Source organism: Dendrobium catenatum, unplaced genomic scaffold (assembly GCF_001605985.2).
Source record: "Dendrobium catenatum unplaced genomic scaffold, ASM160598v2 fragScaff_scaffold_1016, whole genome shotgun sequence".
NCBI classification, from domain to species: Eukaryota; Viridiplantae; Streptophyta; class Magnoliopsida; order Asparagales; family Orchidaceae; genus Dendrobium; species Dendrobium catenatum.
This window is the reverse complement of record NW_021319478.1, coordinates 437,297-457,515: the sequence shown is the minus strand read 5'-3', so window position 1 is coordinate 457,515 and position 20,219 is coordinate 437,297. Positions and strand designations below refer to the sequence as shown.

At 38.5% G+C, this 20,219-nt stretch overlaps 1 protein-coding gene across 2 annotated transcripts; it reads right to left on the bottom strand.

Moving 5' to 3' along the window:
* Nucleotides 1–513: 513 nt before the first annotated feature.
* On the bottom strand, nucleotides 514–20,007 carry LOC110114305 (LRR receptor kinase BAK1). Of its 2 annotated transcripts, none has more exons than XM_020847145.2 (11): nucleotides 19,741–20,007; nucleotides 12,350–12,482; nucleotides 12,192–12,263; nucleotides 9,032–9,175; nucleotides 7,345–7,416; nucleotides 7,176–7,247; nucleotides 6,972–7,084; nucleotides 6,693–6,827; nucleotides 6,271–6,612; nucleotides 5,750–6,144; nucleotides 514–1,115 (listed from the first exon to the last, which is right to left on the bottom strand). In XM_020847145.2, the coding sequence occupies exons 1-11, from the start codon at nucleotides 19,847–19,849 to the stop codon at nucleotides 801–803; spliced, it is 1,902 nt and encodes a 633-aa protein (XP_020702804.1). In that variant the 5' UTR covers nucleotides 19,850–20,007; the 3' UTR covers nucleotides 514–800. The 2 variants fall into 2 exon arrangements, with proteins under 2 accessions (XP_020702804.1, XP_020702805.1); XM_020847146.2 differs by having other exon boundaries at nucleotides 7,345–7,421; nucleotides 9,112–9,175.
* Nucleotides 20,008–20,219: the final 212 nt, after the last annotated feature.

Below are 20,219 nucleotides of genomic sequence, written 5' to 3'. Positions count from 1 at the left end.
AATTCATGACAAACATTTGATTCTCAAGCGGAAATGGTGATGACCAAATGCAACTGAAGATTAAGACTTCGTTTGTAATGACTTATTTACTGGTTTCTTAAAATAAAATTTTAATACAAAAATTAAAAATATTATACTAAAAATCTACTTTAATAAACAATAAAAAAGTAGTCCTAAATAATTCATAAGTTTTAAAGGTTCTCATATACAATAAGGTAAATGGCAGCACAAACTGCTGAGGCTACAGTAACATAAAATAAGATAAAACTCCATCAAATTCTTCATCTTCTTCTCAGATGTTCACAAAAGACATTTATTTCAGCTTCAGAACATCCAAAGCTCTTCAATAGCTTCAACTTGGTTCTGAGAGAGCTTAATAATCTATGTGATTTGTTCTAAGTTCTTTACCACTAAACAAAAAATCAAGTTTTAAGACCATTAACATTTTTCATTAACAAATTTCTATGAATGTGATTAAAAGCAAAATTGCATAAATCATGGCCAGAAAACAACTAAAACAAACTTGTTAGCCATTCAAAAATATTAACTACAATTGAAAGAGTTAAAACAGGTCATAAACGGCATTGTAATTAGCTCACTTGCCAGTTAAGCAATTAGCTTAGTGAAAGAAAGATAATGGAAACATGGCATGATAAATAAAGGGAAAAAATAAAATAAAATAAAATAAAACATTACAAATCATTATCGACAACTAGCTGTAGTAGATGATGAAGCCCTTGCCTTTAGCACCTGGGGGCAAAGAAACAATTATAAATGAGTTCCTGATGGTCCCCTTGATTTCACCTTGGACCTGATAATTCAACAGCATGGAGATTGTCTGTGGAGTCAACAATCCAATCAGAATTGCGATGTGGGGCCAACTCTACCTCCTGCCGAAAGACTTCGACTTTCTGCCACTCCTCCCATCTCTCAACAAGGCCGTCGCCTTCGAGCATTCGCACCACCTCCGACATCTTTGGACGGTCCATTGGGGACCCCTGTGTGCAGAGGAGGGCCACCTGGATGAGGGACTCTACCTCGGCCTCCACATAGTTGCTCTGTAGATCAGGATCAACAAGCATTTCCAGCCTCTTCTCTTTCAGCAATCCTTTCACCTGAGGAAATTTCAAATTTTGAAGATAAAGCAGACTCAGATTCATGGTGCTCAAACAGTATCGATCAAAAACACTGTGAATCAATCGCGAGGCTTGATAATTTATATGAAACTTATTTGTTTTTTCTTTCAGAATATAAATGAAAAGGAGGAGCTTCAGATTTGTTATTGTAGGATTTTGATATTATCAAACTGATGAGCTGAAAATTTTTGCCATGCCAGATGTTAACGAAACGGAGTACTTCATTCCAGCCTTTAGAGGAGAGGGATACACAAGCCATTAATCTAATGAAGGGCTGTTATCGCCCTAGTATTACAAATTATGTATGTTTTAATAATTCTATTAAGAGCTTTTAAGGTGGAGTGATTCATCAGTATCATCACCATTAGCCTTGTCGAACATATTTGGGATTTAGCTTTATCAATCCTCCGCACTTTAGTACAATTTAATGCTACATTATGGGCTAACTCTAATTTTGCACTACTTTTTTTGCATAGCAATCAACCAAATTAAATTTGGTCTTGCACTTTTTTTTTATATACCTATCTCATTGATACTATCTACAGGTAACCTCCCTCCAATCTTTCTTGTACATGCCAAAATCTAACAAATTTACTTTCATTTGTCTTCAATGGATGCTACTTCAAATTTGATCTCGCCGAGTTTTACAGCACATCTCTCTACATGATCTAGTTTCTGCCTTCTAACTTGGGTGATTTTTTATTGTGAAATGCTCAGTTTCATATGTTAAATTTAGAGATTTCGAGAGGAAAAAAAAACTTTTTATCATTATACAAAACTATCCATATTTATGGATTTATAAAAGATATCTTAATAAAGAAACAAATAAATATGAAATCATGCATATAATCTTTCCTAAATCAGCCACTCAAATGTGAAAGGAGATCGACATGATTCACGTGAGCCTCCCACGAATCCCCATCCTGAAGGGACAATTGAGATTTTAACACTTCCCCTCAACTGGGGGAATACATATCTGTCATTCCCAGCTTGGTAATTAGACCAAAAAAAATAGAGTTATCAAGTCCCTTAATGCACCATAGAGTCCTCCATTTGATCAAAACTTTGAGAGAAATTAACTACAGACATTGTGGTGGCAAAGAGTTGTAATGAAGGCTATATTAAGCATGGTAACAATGAAGGTTGCATTGGTTGTAAATAGGATAGCAACCACAACGGAAGGCCGACGATGAAGGTACGATAGTAGAAAAAAAAACTATTTTTAGGGTTGCAACAAGCTTCAAGGATAACAACAGAAAAATTCGTCTCAAGTGGCTCAGCACTTGGCACACAAATCTCATCCCGTTTGATTGAGCCAGCCTTCAGCCCAGTGCAAATCAATCGTCCGGCACCACCAGAACACTCTTGTTCGATCGACCCCGTACAGGCACACACAAGGCTTCTAATCCCTCTGGTCTAATCGCAGGAAAGAATGCAGGTCTAGCACTCTTGCTTGTCCTAGCCCTAGACCCTCACGAGGGAACTCTCAACTCTTTTCATACGCACTAAAGAGGAGATCCTACGCTTGACTTCTCTCGCTTCTGCTCGGCCAACTCTGGACATTGCATGCGAGAAGAGCCCTCCCGCCTGATTTCTCCTGGGTTTTGGACGCATGAAGGAAGCAGGACTAATATTCCTTAGAATTCCAGCAATGAAGGCAGGTGGAAGGACCAATATTATTCAGAATTCTAGTAATGAAGGCTGATGGTGGGAGTCTGCTTAGAGTTCCTAGAAACAGAACCAACAAGTCCACCATGGCGCTTGTTAGTCCTTAGGTCCCTCATTCCCAATACCTTTGATCTCTCCTTCATCTTAGGTTTAACAATGCTGCTCTGCTTGTCCCCATATCGCTCCAACTCTCGCTCCTTCCGACCCAAATCCGAATCAGGGTCCCTCTCTACCTTCCCAGCCACTTCCACCTCGGTGGTAGCTGCTGCCTTGGAGATGAAGCAACACTTCCGACAAGCAATTAGGGAAGCTGATGATTGATTCTTCTTCGGAAGTGGATTGTTGAGATTCAAATTCAGCTTTAACTTAGTAACAATCTTCGTAAGCGGCAGAGAGGCTGATGCGGGCCGCCGCCAACCGGCAGAGGGAGGGCCGGCGAAGCAAGGAGAAGCCACGGTGGGCCCCATAGGCCCACCTATGTGATCATGCGCATCATGGGGGGGAGGTACATGGTTGTTTTGGAGGAGGTTACATGGTTGTTAAGGTGGTTACATGATTGTTGAGGAGGTTATATGGTTGTTAAGGAGGTTATATGGCTATTTTAGAGGGGTAATTTAAGGAGGTGGGGATGAATTTGGGATGATATTAAGGGAGCAATTAGGTTCAGTTTTTCTTCATGATGATTGAAACTTTTCTAGTGTTTTCTTTTTGCTTTTTCTAGAGTTCGTATTGGGAGATATTGTCCTTCTCGAATTGGACAAACTTATCTTATTTTCTCTTGAACTTTAATAGAATTGTTTTTCTGTTCTTCATCCCAATTCTCTTGTGATTGTTTTTCTTTGGATTTGGTGGATAAATTCTCTTCATTTGAGGGGAATTAGAGTAAAACCGAAATTGAGAAACCCTAGGGCGTATCAGAGGCCTCCTTCGGCGCCTTCTCCGCTTTCGCACGAGCACGCTTCAGCAACATCATGGTCATTTCCATAGAAACCATCTTCCATAAATGGGTGACGACTATTGATTCTGATGAGTCCTTACCAAAGAAGACAACGTCGTTGTTGCATAGAGCAGGAGATCGTGAAAGAACTCAGCACTGGAGTATTTAGCTCCCCTCCGCTCCAGCCTAGCACACATGATCTCCAGATCCATGTGTCACTTAATCATGCTATGATATCTCGCGTTTTTGTCACCCTCAAGCTAGCTCAAGAAAATACATCCGTACTTTCTCGATCTGATCTCGAGGAAGACAACCAGAGGTTGAGATTCAATGGCAGTGATGTGGTTGACATTAGCGGCGTCGAGCGAGACGGCATCCGTCTCCGCCTCTTTGGCTACGCTGCTATTGTTGGAAAGCACTTTCAACATAACGAGACGAAAGTTCTCCAGACGCACGCACTCGTTCTCCAGATGCATGGTCTCTCATCGACATGGGCGGGTCATCTTTCGCTCAGAAATGCATGCAAGAAGTTCTTGTTCGATCCCTTCCATTCTCAGTTGTACGCAGACAAGAAGCTCTCACACAAGTGGGAAGCGTGACCTAGAAGGATGAAACGATCCGCTCCAGGTAGCACGCACGAGTGGCCCAACTCTCGATCTGAAAGTCCCACGTAAACGAAGCATGTTTGACCGGTCCAGTTTCACCTCCATTTGGTTTGACTGCACGTTCAAGAGACTCCTGTCTCTGCTTCGTCTTAACTCACGCACAAACAGAGAGCATGAGAGACTTGGCCTACTTGTCTCTCACTTGATCTCCATCTCAGAAATACACGCACGAGGAAGTTCGTCTCTCTCTCTCTCGATCTGACTCCTCCAAACGATATGCATGAGATGTTCGTCTCTCTTGATTGATTCCTCTAGACGACACAGGAGAAGTTCGTCTCTTTCGATCGACTCCTCCAGACAATACGCACAAATTGCTCTTCTCTCTTGATCGAACCTAGAGGCTGTGGGATGAAACACTCTCCCTTCTCTCGGTTCTCTTGATTGGGCGTACGCTGCTGGAGAGAAGAAATGAACCAAAGGGATTATGTCTCTGATACCATGTTAAATTTAGAGAATTAGAGAGGGAAAAAAAGGCTTTTTTATCATCATACAAAACTATCCCTATGTATAGATCTATACAAGATATCTTAATAAAGAAACAAATAAATACGGATCCCAATCCTGGTTGTGGGATTAAGGGCCAAGGGACGGTTATGATTTTAACATCATATAATATAAAATTTGATTACATTTTTTGTTCAAAACTATATTTAGGCCTCAAAGATATATTCTTTATAAATTGAAGTTCTTCATTCTAAATACAAATCTTCAAGTAGAAATGATGCCCTCAACTTTATCATCATTGTTTTGGTAACTGAATTAAAGTACATAACAAATCACACATGGGTATCAATTAGCCTTCCAAACATTTTATTAAATACAATTTTCACATCAATCAAAATTACATATTATGCATGTTATTTTTGTTCATCAAAATCCTAAGCCCTTTCACTTTTTTTTAAGAAGTTTCCTCCAGTATTCTAATTTTCACTATAAAAATCCCATGTATCCAAACTATAGCATATATCAAGATACCAAGATTTGAATATCTTTTGTAAGTATATTCCATAATCAATGCAAAAAAAAATTCATCTTTCGGATCATGAAGGCCTGACTTATATTACTAAATGACGTACTTCACAAAACATCATGCCTTATAACTAGATGCAAATTTTAGCTTCTTTTTGTGTCCCTCTTGTAATCCCTTAAGACACGCATCCTTTAAAAAAACAACTAAAGTCATTCATAAATAAGGCCAATGAATGATATCATGTCACATACTTAAAAAAGAAGCTAAAATAAATAATGTGACAATCAACAGTGATGATCAAATAGGACTAATAATTTTGCAATATTTATGAATGGTAAACAAATGTATGAAATATAAAAGAAAAACTACTCACCCAGTCAAGTAGCATGACATCATCATCATTTGCGAGCCTAGCAAGATCAAATGCCCTTTGTCCAGTGATCAGCTCTAGAAGCATGATTCCATACCCGAAAACATCGGTTTTCTCTGAAGATTTCCCTGTTGATAAATACTCTGGCGCAATATGTCCAATTGTTCCTCGAACAGCAGTTGTTACATGGGTATCCTTGTAATCCATCAATTTGGCCAAGCCAAAATCACCAACAACTGCCTCGAACTCCTCATCCAATAAGATATTTGCAGCTTTGACATCTCGGTGAATGATCTTTGGATCACAGTGGTCATGCAGGTAAGAAAGTCCCCTTGCAGATCCCAATGCAATTTGTTTTCTAGTAGGCCAGTCAAGTGGTGGTTCATTTGGTTGCCGTTCTACAGACAAGTCAATCAAAAGAAGTTTTGAATTGTAGAATTCAAATTCAAAAAGGAGATAAAGATGCATGATTCTTAACTGTAGTGCAAAATAACAAGAAAAAGTTGTGTGCGGCGCTTTAATACCTCTTAAGCATGATGCCACACTTCCATTAGCCATGTATGGGTAGACAAGCAACCTTTCGGTAGGGGTCATGCAAAACCCACGTAGACGAAGCAGGTTTCGATGTACAGCCATACTAATCATCTCAACTTCAGTCTGGAATTGGAGTTCTCCCCCTGGTGTGCGCTCTTCCTTCAATCTCTTTACAGCCACTAGTGAACCATCTGCAAGCCTTCCTTTGTAGACCTTTCCAAATCCACCTCTGCCAAGAATATTTTTGGGGCTAAAACTGTCAGTTGCAACTTGGAGCTCCCGAAGGGAGAACCTTTTAAGCTGACCCAAATGAACCTCTGGATCTTCTTCAGCTAAAGAATGAAAAATGCAACGAATTATAAGTTTATAATAATTCTAATCATCTGGAAAAAAAAGTCTTTTATATACCAACCAGGAACATCAAAGAAATGTTCTTGTGGCTTCCGACGACGCCACCATGCAAAAGCAATAGCTGGAGCAGCAAAAAGTAAAGCAGCACCGGCAGCAACTCCTCCAGCAATTGCACCGGTGCTTGAGGCACTATTTCCTGGGAAATATGCAAATGCTCATTGTTATGAAAAATTATGAAGTGGTTATGCCCATGAAAAGTAATAGAAGCATAGCACAAATAAGGCTCTAATTCAAGATGTAATAGAAATGGTTGCCTCAATTAGCTGATAATAAAAAATACCTGGTGATGAGACTGTAACTGGAGGATTAAATGGAGGTGGTGGGGAGAATGGAGGAGAACCCGGACAAGGATGAGATGTTCCCGGACCACATAATAGAGGATTGTTTGCAAAGCTGGCAATGAAAACATATATAGTTAGAAATCAGAATGAAAGAATTAGAATCTCCAGATCATGTCTGTTTGCTCACATAATCAGTATGATACCTGACAGGAGTAAACAAAGAAAAGGACCCCGTGGATGGAACTGTCCCGGATAGATTGTTGTTAGAAAGATCCCTGCATATACAAGACAGAAAAACGTAAGCTCAACTGCCAGAGGAGACAACACATAATGGTGATAGGAAAAAATATGAAGAGACTATCATAAACTTACAAAACTTGGAGGGCATTTATATTGGTTAAAGACGTAGGAATGGTACCCGTCAAGCTATTGTTGTTGAGCCGACTATCCTTCCAAACAAGTTGCAAGAAAAAAATTAAATGAATATTCATAATGATATCAAAGAAGAGAGATTAAAAAAACTGAAGTGGTGAACCCATGACTCAGTTCTCGGCTGTGTAAAAGAGTAGTGCTTCCCTTTCAAATTACTTCAACAGATATGTCTATTTTCTAATAATGAGAATGAGGCGTGCAGAATGGTTTTTAGGATTTTGAATCAGCAAAAATGATTAAGAATTGAAACTACAAAGCCTTTATGATCCCCTCAGTCTACCGCTGTTACTATAGAGCTAGCTAGAACTAGGGGTTATGCAACACCCAAATCACAACCAAATTGATTCTGCTAAATGCAAAACATTTTCCAATTTAAAAACTCCATCCCTCCATGCTACTGCAGTGCAAGTTAGTCTTTTAACTTTTGCGAAAACTGCTAAGATAAGCTGCTGCAATGCAAATTAGTCTTTTAACTTCTACAAAAACCGCTAAAGATAAACTGAACATAAGGGTAAATGATCTGAAAGGAGCTCATGGTGCGATCTATTTCCTTCTAGTACTTTTGGAGCATCGGGAAAAGAAGGTTAAGCAACATAGAATTTATAAGGCATATGAGAATATGGTCCCAAAGATTTCATCTGGCTACCTAATGAAAGCGATCAAGTTTTATTTTAATTACTGGGGATCAAGTTTTCCCATGAGCACACTCCCGTCCTTAAACCCTAAAGCAAATACTCGAGAAAACTCCTAGATAAGGATGTCACTACGTTGTAGATTGGCAACGACCAGAAGTTAGGGTTTTAGTTGGGGGTGTTTGATGAGAATAGATGATAAAACATATCAAAATCTCATAATATTGTTGTACCGGATCAACTTGATGGACCCGATCTACCAATGAGGAGAGATGAAATATCATATCATCTAAGGAGTCAGACTAGTGATACATGGTATGGCCACCTATCATGCCCAAAAAGGTCCGAGGGGACCAATATAATTAATTGTGGATCAAAGATTCAAGGATGTGGATGTCAAAAGTACAATTCACTAAGCTTGACCAGTTCATGTTGAAGTTGGCTCATAGACACAACATATGATTGAGTGCACTTTGAGGTGCACATATATATGACCACTCCTTGCTAACAGGCATTGACATAGTCAATTCGATTGTCTAAGATGAGGTTAGGCTTTCTAAGGGGAAGGCATATTAAGGCTCATTGGGTGAGTTATGTGCTATAGGGCGCCTTCTTCATGAGGCTTAATTCTGAAGTGTCCCTCTCTTATTGTGAAAGTTCGCATCTTGCAATAGAGGTTGCATATAAGAGTTGCCTCAAGTGGGAAGCCTTGAGTTAAACTAAGCTAGCTTACATCAAAGCCAGGTCTCAAGCACAGAGTAAAGAGGCCTATTGATTGGCTTTAAGGCATTACCTCGCTTTTAATTAAAATGACAACTAATTTGAAATTTAAAAAAATGCTAACAATGTCTAAGCCACAATATATTATATTTTAAACATGTATTAGGATGATGTCATGACTATCTCTGCTACAATTAGTAAATTCACCAAACTGTTACAATAGACAAAACAAAGTAACCAGAAGTATGAGTAAAAACAAACATCAGCAGCCATACAGGAAGCGCAATTTTGACAGATTTCCCAATGAATCTGGTATGCCACCAGTAAAATTATTCAGGTACAAATCCAAGCTCACCAAGCTCGTCAAATTTCCAAGTTCTGGAGGGATTAATCCACTAATATTGTTACTGTAAAGTTCCCTGTCATCACATGATAGAAAAAAGTCAATAACACTTCAACAAGACAAATCATAGAATCCCAGCAAGAAATATTCGAAGGTTATTATTGGTTAACTCCCTAATTTATATCTTTAGGCATTCTTACCATAAGAGAAGAACGTTTGGAATTATATACAAAAAGAAAATCATACTTGAAAAAACATATCAAATTATCACCCCCACCAAGCTCAAGGACTTCAGTCTAAAATTACTCGTAAAAGTTTCAGTTATATTCATATACAACAAAAATGACCTAAATCATAAAGAACTTAATCAACTATTAACATAGTGCAATGAGAAGAACTTTATCGATCTAATAATTTCTCAAAATAATTGTTATCAGATACTTACAAGTGGTAAAACGGGCATTATTCTTTTTCAAAATGTACCACCTTACTGGAATACTTTGATATTTAATTGTACAAAGTTTAATAAATGTCATTAAGATTTGTATAAGTGAAGCTGAGCAAAGATGATAATTGTGATGGAATGGCACCCGTAGAAAGATCTAATTGCTTAAAAGAAATATTAAGTATGCAGAACTAGCTTAGCTTATCCCACTGCAACTTCTGAATCAAATCTTACTGCCTTTGCTTAATTCTCTCATCAAAACTGCAAGCTTTAACTACTTAACATCTAGATTCCGGGGTGGGTGAACTATAATTTTACTAATTAAAAGAAACAACATACTTCTTGATCAAATTCAAACAAAACATCTTTCAAAAAAAGAGATCACGAGGATAGATCGCACTAACAATTGAATATTACACTAAGTTCACACTGTGCTACATCTAAATTGCTTTCCAAGAGATAATTGATAATATCCATTATCATTTTTTATATTTGACCTTTACAACACAAATATAAATGCTTAGCTGTTATTTTTATGTTATCAAAACTTTTGGATATTTCTAATGTCCTAATTATTAACAAAAAAGTTTAAAACCAAAAAAATAAAAAGACAAAGGAATCAACGAAAAGCCACAGGTTGCCTGGTGGTAAACTAAACCATACCAAACAACTATGTTTAAGGTTCAAAACCTGATTTAGTCACATCAACGTTTCTAAAGCATGGTTTCCTCAAGGATAGAAACCCAAAAAAAAAAAGAAAACCACTTGAAACCAATATCCAAATTTCGGATCAAGATCATGCTTTAATATTCAAAAACTAGCCTTAAAAAAGACAAGCTCAGTGGCATTTAAAAACATGCATCAGATGCAAAACTACATTACTGTCGCTCGTGGAATCAAAAAGTCAAAACCCCTCAAACACGACAGCTAAAGGTATGGACTTTAAACATCATAGAAAAATGTTAATAAATGCAGAAATCAAATATTAGGTTCTAAAAGCACATCCCAATTATGATGAAGGATTTGCAAGAACCAACAGGAATGAATCAATTCACTAATAACAAAAGGCATAGGCAAATTATGCATTTTTTCTTTAATTATGTCAGTTTCAATTTCAACATCACACAATTAAAAAAATCATTAGCTTGTCTTCAAGAATCTCTTTTTCCTACAAACTGCCACCAAGACTCAGATTCAATTATTCCATCTACAGGTAATTTGGCTTTGTTGCCTTCAACTGTTAAAAGCTGGTCAATTTTTTATCATATTTTATGCAAAGGAATTATATTGGCACAGAATTGCAAAATTTGAAGATAAAAAACACTCTTTATAAACATCATTAGCCTTATTTCAATAATAATAATAATAATAATAATTTGGATGAATCCTTAATTAATGTCTATTCAAAGCTACTTGACAAATTAACTTCATTTGTCACTTCCCTTTTGCAAAGCTTCTAGACATTACTTTCGTCTACTACGTTGCTTAAAAAGCAAAAGCTAACAATTTCACGTTGGATCCACTAAGCCATAAAAAATTCACATATTTATTTACAGATAGGATAAATAATTGAAATAAAATAGATCCAAATAATACCTTCTCATAAGGTAAATCTGATTTTAGGGCATCTACATAGTTGAAGTTAACTAGCTGTTCAACACCTTCCACATACTAATTACCAACTGATTTTATCTTTACAAAGTTTCTAATATTACCATGAAACTTCAGGCTCTATCATTAGATAAAACAATGTAGTATCAATAAAATCAGCAAAAGTATCGAAACAGAGAGCACAACCAAGCGCCACCAACAGCATGGAAATGGGTAATTAAAGGGCATCTAAATAACTTGGAAAAAAATCCATGAGAGATAAAGAAAGAATGACAATGAGAACAGAGAACAGAGAACAGAGAACAGAAGTGCTTAGAACCACTTCTTTAATATTATATACACAGGTAGCCAAGGTTAAAATTTATGCCATAAATGATATACAGATAGAGCTAGGGTTTATACTCTAGAAAAGGTAAAGAATATTTCTTCTTTACTCGACTGACTAGAATCATAAGCTAAAACAGTCTGAAACATGGTGGCCATAAGCTGTCTATAAAACCATCATTGGTAGCAGAAGCATTACTGTCATGCAAGAGAAATAAACAAACCTATAATCCTGATCTTTCCAATATCCTAAAACCCTCTTTTCCTATGAACTAGTTTTTCTTTTCTTGAATATAATTAGAGCATCTTTACCGAAGTCTATAAGAGTAAGTTGCAGATTTTCCACATTGGAACCCAAACACGTGTAGCAAACTTAACGAAGTGTTGCAATCAAAAGACTGAACCATATTCCTTATATGCCCAGCATGAGATATTCAACTAGTTGAGCAATGCAATATGTATGTCAAGTAAGATGGTAACCTCTGAAACAAGTAATAGATATCCAGCAAGAATAGAAATATATAGGTATCGCCAAATCGGTCTAAAATCATATTTTTTATCTGAAAATAATAACGTAGACTTCAGCTTTTTCAGAGGAAGGAGATTCAAAAGAACATATAAAATATAGAAAATATGGAAAGCTAGTAAAATGCATCATATGCTAAGAAGTGACAACTTGCACAAGGATGCTGCATTTTATAATACGACTTACAGGTATTGCAGATTTTTAAGCTGACCAAGCTGGGGGACTAGCGTTCCAGACAATGCTGCATTCCCAAGATCACTAGATGAAATAAACATGGTACAAATCATCAGCTAAAAAGTAGTCCATGTATTTTCTATCAGTGCAAAACATGGTCCATTTCTTACACTCTAATTACACTATTATCATTGTTGCATGTAACATGAAACCATGTGCACGGATTAACCAGGGTGGGATCCCAGCTTTGAAGAACATTATTAGGATCATTCAAGTTTGTTCGTAAACTGTGCAATGCATCACCTGTTGAAAAAGAATAATTTCATCAAGAAATAAAGAAAACAAGCAACATTCTGAGAAATAAAATCAATAAAATAGAACTTAGATAATGAAGTTCTACGTGGGAAGCCAAATGATGGTGAAAAAATGCAATTAATAGACATGCCTATAAAACTTTTATTTTTGATATTCGTCTCTCTACTTAGCTTGGAATGCTTGTTATATGTATTTTGATATGGCTCAACATTATTTCAAGTTAGGTAACAGTTGGATTGAAACCGATCTGATGAGGACATCCATAGAAGATTTCGGCACACGTACCATTGGAGGGGTCGTCGAGCGACGACCATGATTCAGAGTCTTTATTTTTGATGTTTTATTTTATTCATGTCATTTTATATTTCCTGTTTTCCATTTGTACCCCTATGAGTGAGTTAGTGTTTATTATAGCCCAAGGGCAATGTCGTCATTATGACTTTTATTTTCGGTTGGCCTATATGTAGGCTATGTCATTGTATTTGAGTTTAGTTTTTGATAAAATGAAAATTTGCTTTTTGTTCTCTTTGTGAGTTCATTCTTCCAAGATCTCTTAGTGAGTTCGTCGGAGGAACTAAATCTCTTTGTGAGTTCTAGTATTCGTCCAAGTTAATAGTGTGGAAATCTGGATTGAAGAAATTTGAGGTTAGTGAATTCGGAGCCGCTCGAATCCCTAGAAAATTCCCTCTCTTCCTCCCCTTGCCCTTGCCGCCGCCTACCCCTAAGCCTCCCAAGCCGCCGGCCACTTGGCTGCCACCTCCCGCCGTCCAGCCAACCCTCCAGGTCGTTGGCCACCACCCATGTATTCTCCCTAGTAGCCCCCCCCCCTGCCGATCCCAGCCCTCACGGCTGGTAGCCAAGCCGCCTGCAGTTACCTGGCCTCCTCCCTTGCCGCCGGCTCCCCCTTTTGACTAAGGGGTGTCATTCGGTCAACCGTCGGGTTCGGGTCGAACCCGACCCGACCCGTATATAAAAGGTCAACCCGAACCTCGACCCGTTTTATAAACGGGTCGAACATTCCAACCGGACCCGACCGAGCGGGTCACGGGTTGACGCCGACACGACCGGACCCGGTTTTTTCCCCAAACTCGCGGCCTTGGCGAGGGCCCCAAAAGCCCGGCACCGGAATAAGCCGCAGGTAGCGGCGACGTCGCGGTGCGCGGCACGCTGCAGGCGCAGCGAGGCGCGCGACAACGCGGCAGCGGGCGGCAGCGCGGCACGCGGCAGCGGCAGCAGCGCGCGGCACGCGCAGCGAGGCGCGGGCAACCGCGGGGCAGCCGGGCACTGCGGGCAGCTGGCAGCCGCGGGGCCCGCGGGCACGCGGCAGGCGGCAGCGCGGCAGGGCATCGGGCAAGCCAGCGGGATTGGAAGCGGTGAAAATTCATTTTTTTAATTAAAGTGGGTTTTCGGTTGACCGGCAAAAACTCCGCCGGTCAACGCCGACCCGACCCGTTTTATTAAAGGGTTTTGATCTGCAAGACCCCTAAACCAGGAACCCGACCCGTTTATCAAACGGGTCGGGTCCAACTCCCGCATTTTCCGGGTCGGGTCTCGGGTCGGGTTGTTCGTGTGTGTCAAATATGACACCCCTAGCTTTTGACCCCAAGTCCATTCAAATTTCAAAATCTCTGTGCTCTAATTGATTGCCTAATTAATAACCCCTATTAAGGCAAGGCAATCAATAGCATTTAGACCTATTTGAAATTCGAATTCTATTTCCCTCTCAATTCAAATCAATTTGGGAAGTTACTTAACCCATAATTAAATCTGAAATTACAATTTCAGATTTGATTAGGATTTATTTATTCTACCTTGGGCCCAACTTAATTAATATTAATTCCCTCTCCCCCTCTATGCTTGGCCAAACCCCCTCTCTTGGGTTTTCTCTCTCCATTACATTAATTACCTCTCCATTAAACTCCCCTAACTCCTCATAAACCGCCGGCCCCCTCCTTTGGGAAATAATTTGAATTCTCAAATCAATTTTCCCCATCCCACCTAATTAGAATTCCAATTCAGAATTCTAATTTTCTCAATACCCTTAGCCCACCCGACCCCCTCTCTCCTCTCTCTCACCCGAACCCTCCTCTCTTGGGTTCTCTCACCTTGCTCTCTCATCTACATGCAAAGGATGCATGGTGGATCCTGAACTTGAAGGCGTACTCGTATTGTCTACGGAAACATCCACGTTCTTCGATCTCCATTCTTCGACGTGGGGTTTGACCACGACGACACAGTTGAAGGTTACTTGGATCGAATCCTCCCCACCCTTGTGCACATCATCGAAGGCCAATTTGCAGACTACGAGTGGATCATTGACGGTCATCCTCCCTTGCCACCTCCACAACCTACGCCTCCATCTCCATCTCTACGGATCGTCGGCGCCGTCTACCTTGGAGTGATCTCGTTTCTTGTGTGGTTCTTCTTCCTCCGACAACCCTACACATAGAAGAGTGACTTTGAGCCTCGAGGTGAGACGATCGCTTTGTTAACCGCCGGATTCTAGTTGGCTAATCATTTCATTACTTTTTGATTGAGGTTGTTATTTTAAAGATCTTGCAAACTTAGTTGTAACGACTTACCTAGGCATTGTTAACTTCTAAGATCTTTATTGATTTGTTAAATTTGAGAAGCATTAAATTGTCTTATCATTGCTCTAAATTAATTTCATTAATTCCTAAGAAACAATTCCTGGTTTCACATCACGAACTCATTTGATCCACAAACATATTAGTAAGTTGATATCGAGTCAATGCCAAATTGACCAAAAATTAGCCTGTTCTCACTCCCAGACTATGATGCACCGACACTTCTCCTCAAAGAGGCGTGCAGTGTCCGACACCGTGTCCGACACTCCTCTGACACGTGTCGGACACGCCGAAAACGTGTCCGATTAAAAAAATATTAAAAACAAATTGGACACGCGTGTCCGACACGCGTATCTTAAATATTTTATAATTTTTTTTAAATATAATTTCTTATTTTGGCGAGATTTAAACTAAATTTCTTATTTTCTATCCACAACACCAAATCAACATCTGCATTTAATACCCTTCATCGAATATTCTCATTTTTATTTCTCTTTGGCAGTGAAGGTATTTTCATCTCCTGTCTTTTTGCACAATTACAAATCTTTTTCTTGTTGAACCAGAGTTAATAGCAGTGATATTCAATGATGATGATATTAAATGCTAAAAACAAACCTCTAAAGCTAATCCTAGTAGTTGAAGCTTGAATGCTTGATGTTGTAGTAAGTGATTATTTGTTTATATTTTTATGGTTGTACTAGACATTTTGTACTAAATATTTTATATTATAAGCTAGAAAAGTTATCATGCATTCATTTATTATTGTATGTCATTTTTAATATGATATTACATTAATATATATACACTATATAAAAAAATGTATTGCCGTGTCCGCGCCGTACCGTGTCCTATATTTTCAAAAAAAGCCGTGTCACATGTCTGTGTCGTGTCGTGTCCGTGTCGCCGTGTCCGTGTCCGTGCATCATAGCTCCCAGATCATGCTGATGATCAATTAGCTTCCCTAATGTTTGCTGCCAACTCATAATTGAACAAACTCTATCTACGCTTGATCGAAATTAAACTCAATCAACCACAAGCTAATTTGAGGCGCCTATAATTTGAGCATGCTAATCTCGAACCAGTATCGAGTTGTCTAAAAATTAACTCATTCCCACTCCTAGATTCCTTAGGATTGGCTCACTTTCTTAGCATTTGCCTATAGCTTGGGATAAATTGAATTGACTCTTGATTTAAAATTATGAGAACGCTAAAAATATATGTTCTAGTTTCTACTTATACTACGTGCAAAGGAATTTCTAGGTATTAGGAAAGGTGATTATAAGAGAGTCCAATCCAGCAACCATTCACAAATTGTCAACTTTGATATCCATGTCGGAAGAACAATTGATCTACTCCATACATTTTAGGATTATCTAGCAGATCCACTTGAACGACAAAGGTTATTAAGTATAAGCCAATAGAGTCATGAACAGGGTTGCAAGTGAGTCAATTTAGCTTGTAAGCTCAGCTCATTAATGGGCTCTTATTAAATTGTAATAAAAAGCACATAAGTCAAATTTGATTTCTTAATACTTATTACTCGACTCAAGAGCTCATTGAGCCAACTCATATATATAAGATCATATAACATATATAAGACTTAAAAACTATAATAACTTATCTCTATCCCTCTACCTCCCTATACTCGAGAATTCTACCTCCAGCTACTCTTCCCATTTCTACACGGTATGCACCACGTCTCCTCCTCTAGTTCAATTAGCACCACCACCTCATATAACTCCTATAACAACTCTTATATCAATTCCCTCGGTCTACTCAAAGACCCTGACCCCAACTCCACTCATTGAGCTTAAGTTCATTAATAAGCTTGAGCTCAAGCTTCAGGAAAATTAGTTGAGTTGATATCGAGCCAAGTGTGGCATTAACTCGAATTTGACTTGTTTACACGTTTAGTCAAAAGGGATGTTTGGCAAATGATGTCAAACTATAGCATGTTAGATATGCATCGCCTTTTAGCAGAATCAAGGAGATTATGATGATGATTAAGACCTTTTTCAATATAAAATAAACAAAGGAATGAAGTTAGCTTACCTTTGCCCTTAGGAGAAGCATGTACCACTAAAATAATCTAAATAATCCAAAAATGTCCTATTTTACAATTATAGAGGGGTTACCTTTCTTAGAGTCCAATAACTTCTCTACTTTCACCTAGAATTTAAGAAAGGCTACAATGAAAAAAAAAACTCACAATAATGATGTCATTATAACATTTGTGAAAGGACTCTAGACAAGACAAGAAAAGTTTGAAATTCAAGTCTAAAAACCATGCAATTACCAAAATACTTTTAGTACTAAAATGGAGGCACAATTGACTAATTTAATCTCTAGATTATTAAAAATTATTAACTAGAATTTCTAAAATAAATGGAAACAAACATTAGGTTGGCCTCAAGAAGCATAAGGGGATCATAATTACTGATAAGCCATTCATTTGCAAAGAGTAAGGTATGTTCGAGCACATCCAACTTGGGATTTTTGCATCTTTAATTGATGATTAGCATGTACTTGGTCAGCCTCGAATAAGCCATACCTATTGGTATGGGAGTAAGAGTTCCAAACTAATTATTTTTCAATTTGCTATCTTAAACCTATAGTTATCATGATCATGATTGGGAAAAGCATCTTTGGCAGCTGTTATGCCTCAGCCAAGGATGCATGATCATTACAAGAAGCAAATGAAGGCGGGAAATGACTAATATAGGTGATGACGACGAGAGGTGCACCTTCATCCTTGGTATAAGAGGGTAGAAAAATCATTCTAAAGATCATAGAAAGGGATGGTGGCTACAACCACTTCATAAATTTTTTTAGTGTACAACGAGGAGCCTTAAAAGCCTAATTAAGATCCAAAGAGGTTATAATGTTTGCAGTACCAAGTGGTGTAATATTACTATGATAAATGCTAGTCATGTAGGACACTCAAGCTAGCACAACTTTACTTGGTAAATGGGGGAAATAGAGGGTCATTCCCATACTCATTTAGTAGTAGCACCATAGAATAAGAACTACAATTGCAACTTTTTTTCTTGTTTCTTTAACATTATTGTTTAAAGGATTATGAATCTCTCAATCATCATAATGTTGGTGGCATCTTCAAAGCCACAGGTCGATAAGGCTAAGGTAGGCAACCTTAACAAGTGGTATGAGAAGGAGATGTTTCATCCAAGATCATCATTTAAGGAAAGGAAGAACTTTTTCACAAAGGGCTCCTATGCTACGTCTTTTGACACCCTTTGATACTTCTTGCAAGCTCTGATCTACCCTTGTCAAGTATCTTTGAGATTTGGGTTGATTGGAATGATTTTTTATAGGAAACCGTAAAGTTTTAAAAACTATAACTCCTGCAATAACAAATTCATCTGACAAACTCAACAACAAAAACAACATCAAGCCATTATCCCACTACGTAGGCTTGGTTACATGAATCATTTCTCTCCACTGTGTCATATTAAGTGACAAATTCTCATTTAAATCTAATAAAAACATCATTTTTAATATTTTCTGACCAAGTCTTTCAGGTCTGCCTCTACATTTCTTAACATAGGTTAAATCTAATATATTTACTCTCCTAACCAGGTCAACGGAAGTTCGGCTTTCTATGTGACCAAATCATCTAAGGCGACTCTCTCTAATCTTATCTTTCACTGGAGCTACTCCAACATTTTCACGTACATGCTCGTTTTACATTCTATCTCTAAGAGTAAATCCACTCATCCACTTGAGCATCCTCAACTCTGCAACTGTTAACTTAATTTTATGCTTCTCTTTTAATGGCCAATATTCTACGTCATAAAACAATGTAGGCCTCACCACCATCTTATAGAATTTTCACTTAAGTTTGAGGGGTACTTTTCTATCACATAACAGGCTTGATGCATTCCTCCACTTCAACAATCCAACTTGACTTCTATTAATAATATCCCCAAACTCAAAATCATTAAAGATTCAACTCAATTTTGATATCTCAAGGCAAGAAACATGGTAGTTGCAAGAAATAACTTCTAATTAGAACATATCTCTACAAATTTACTAGCCTTGAAGATGAAACATGATCAGATATCTCCCTGTACGATCAGTTATAGGCAAAATAGATGGCTAAAAAAAAAAATATATAGCAACATAGTAGACTATTTCCATTTGACATCCAAGTTTTCTCAAGCCAAATAAACGTGAAATGTCGAAGAAAGCTAACAATAAAGAAGCAGGGTCCGAATCTTATCTCCCTTCCCTGCTTGAAGACCCTCAAATTTCTTCATTATTGAGCCTTTGATTTTTTTTAAAGAAGGAAACCATATCCAATACAAAATGCGTCAGCCCTAAACATTCCCTACTAAATCACTCAAGCTGCCCAGTTCCTACAAGCTCTTCTTCATATTAACAACTATACTCCAACCAATGTGACAGGAAATGCTCAAAATCTTAACACCAAGCATGCTTCACCGGAATTTCATTCATCAACCACATTGAACTACCACAAATCTCCCATATCCCTTTCACCTCGAACACAAATCTAGCACCCATTCAAGCATTCTCCCCGCCAAATCTAAAAAAATTAAACAAATCCCCGATCTCAAACACACCACCAAACAAGAGAACATTGAAAGGAAAAATAAAAAAAATAAAAGCACAAAACTAACCTTCCAGGTTGGCCAAAACCCTAAACACGGGGTTGACCACTAAGATCAGCCATACAACCCACGCCACCTCCACTGCCTCCTCCATACTCCTCCCCCGCCTCACAGCCATCTCTACTCCGTCAGATCCATCCAATACCCTCTGAAATCCAGCATTCGCCGTCGAACCATTTCCGGTCAAAGCACCGCCCACTAGATCTCCGCCGCGGCACGGATCCGGCGGCTACGATCCCCAAAGAAGATAAGCAAGAAGATTCCAGTCGCTATCCTCCCTTCTGATCCAAAAGAATGAGTATTTCTTCTTCCTCTTCTTCTCTTCCTTTTCTCACCGCTTAATATTTTTCCTCATTCCACCCTCGAGAGGAGGAATAAGCCAGAGAACGCAAAATGGAAGAAGGATATCTCAGTTTCAGAAAGCAGAGAAGTCTGACCTGAACGGGGCTGCCCGTTGCCCGAAGGGAGAGTCAAAATCCCCAGGAGCA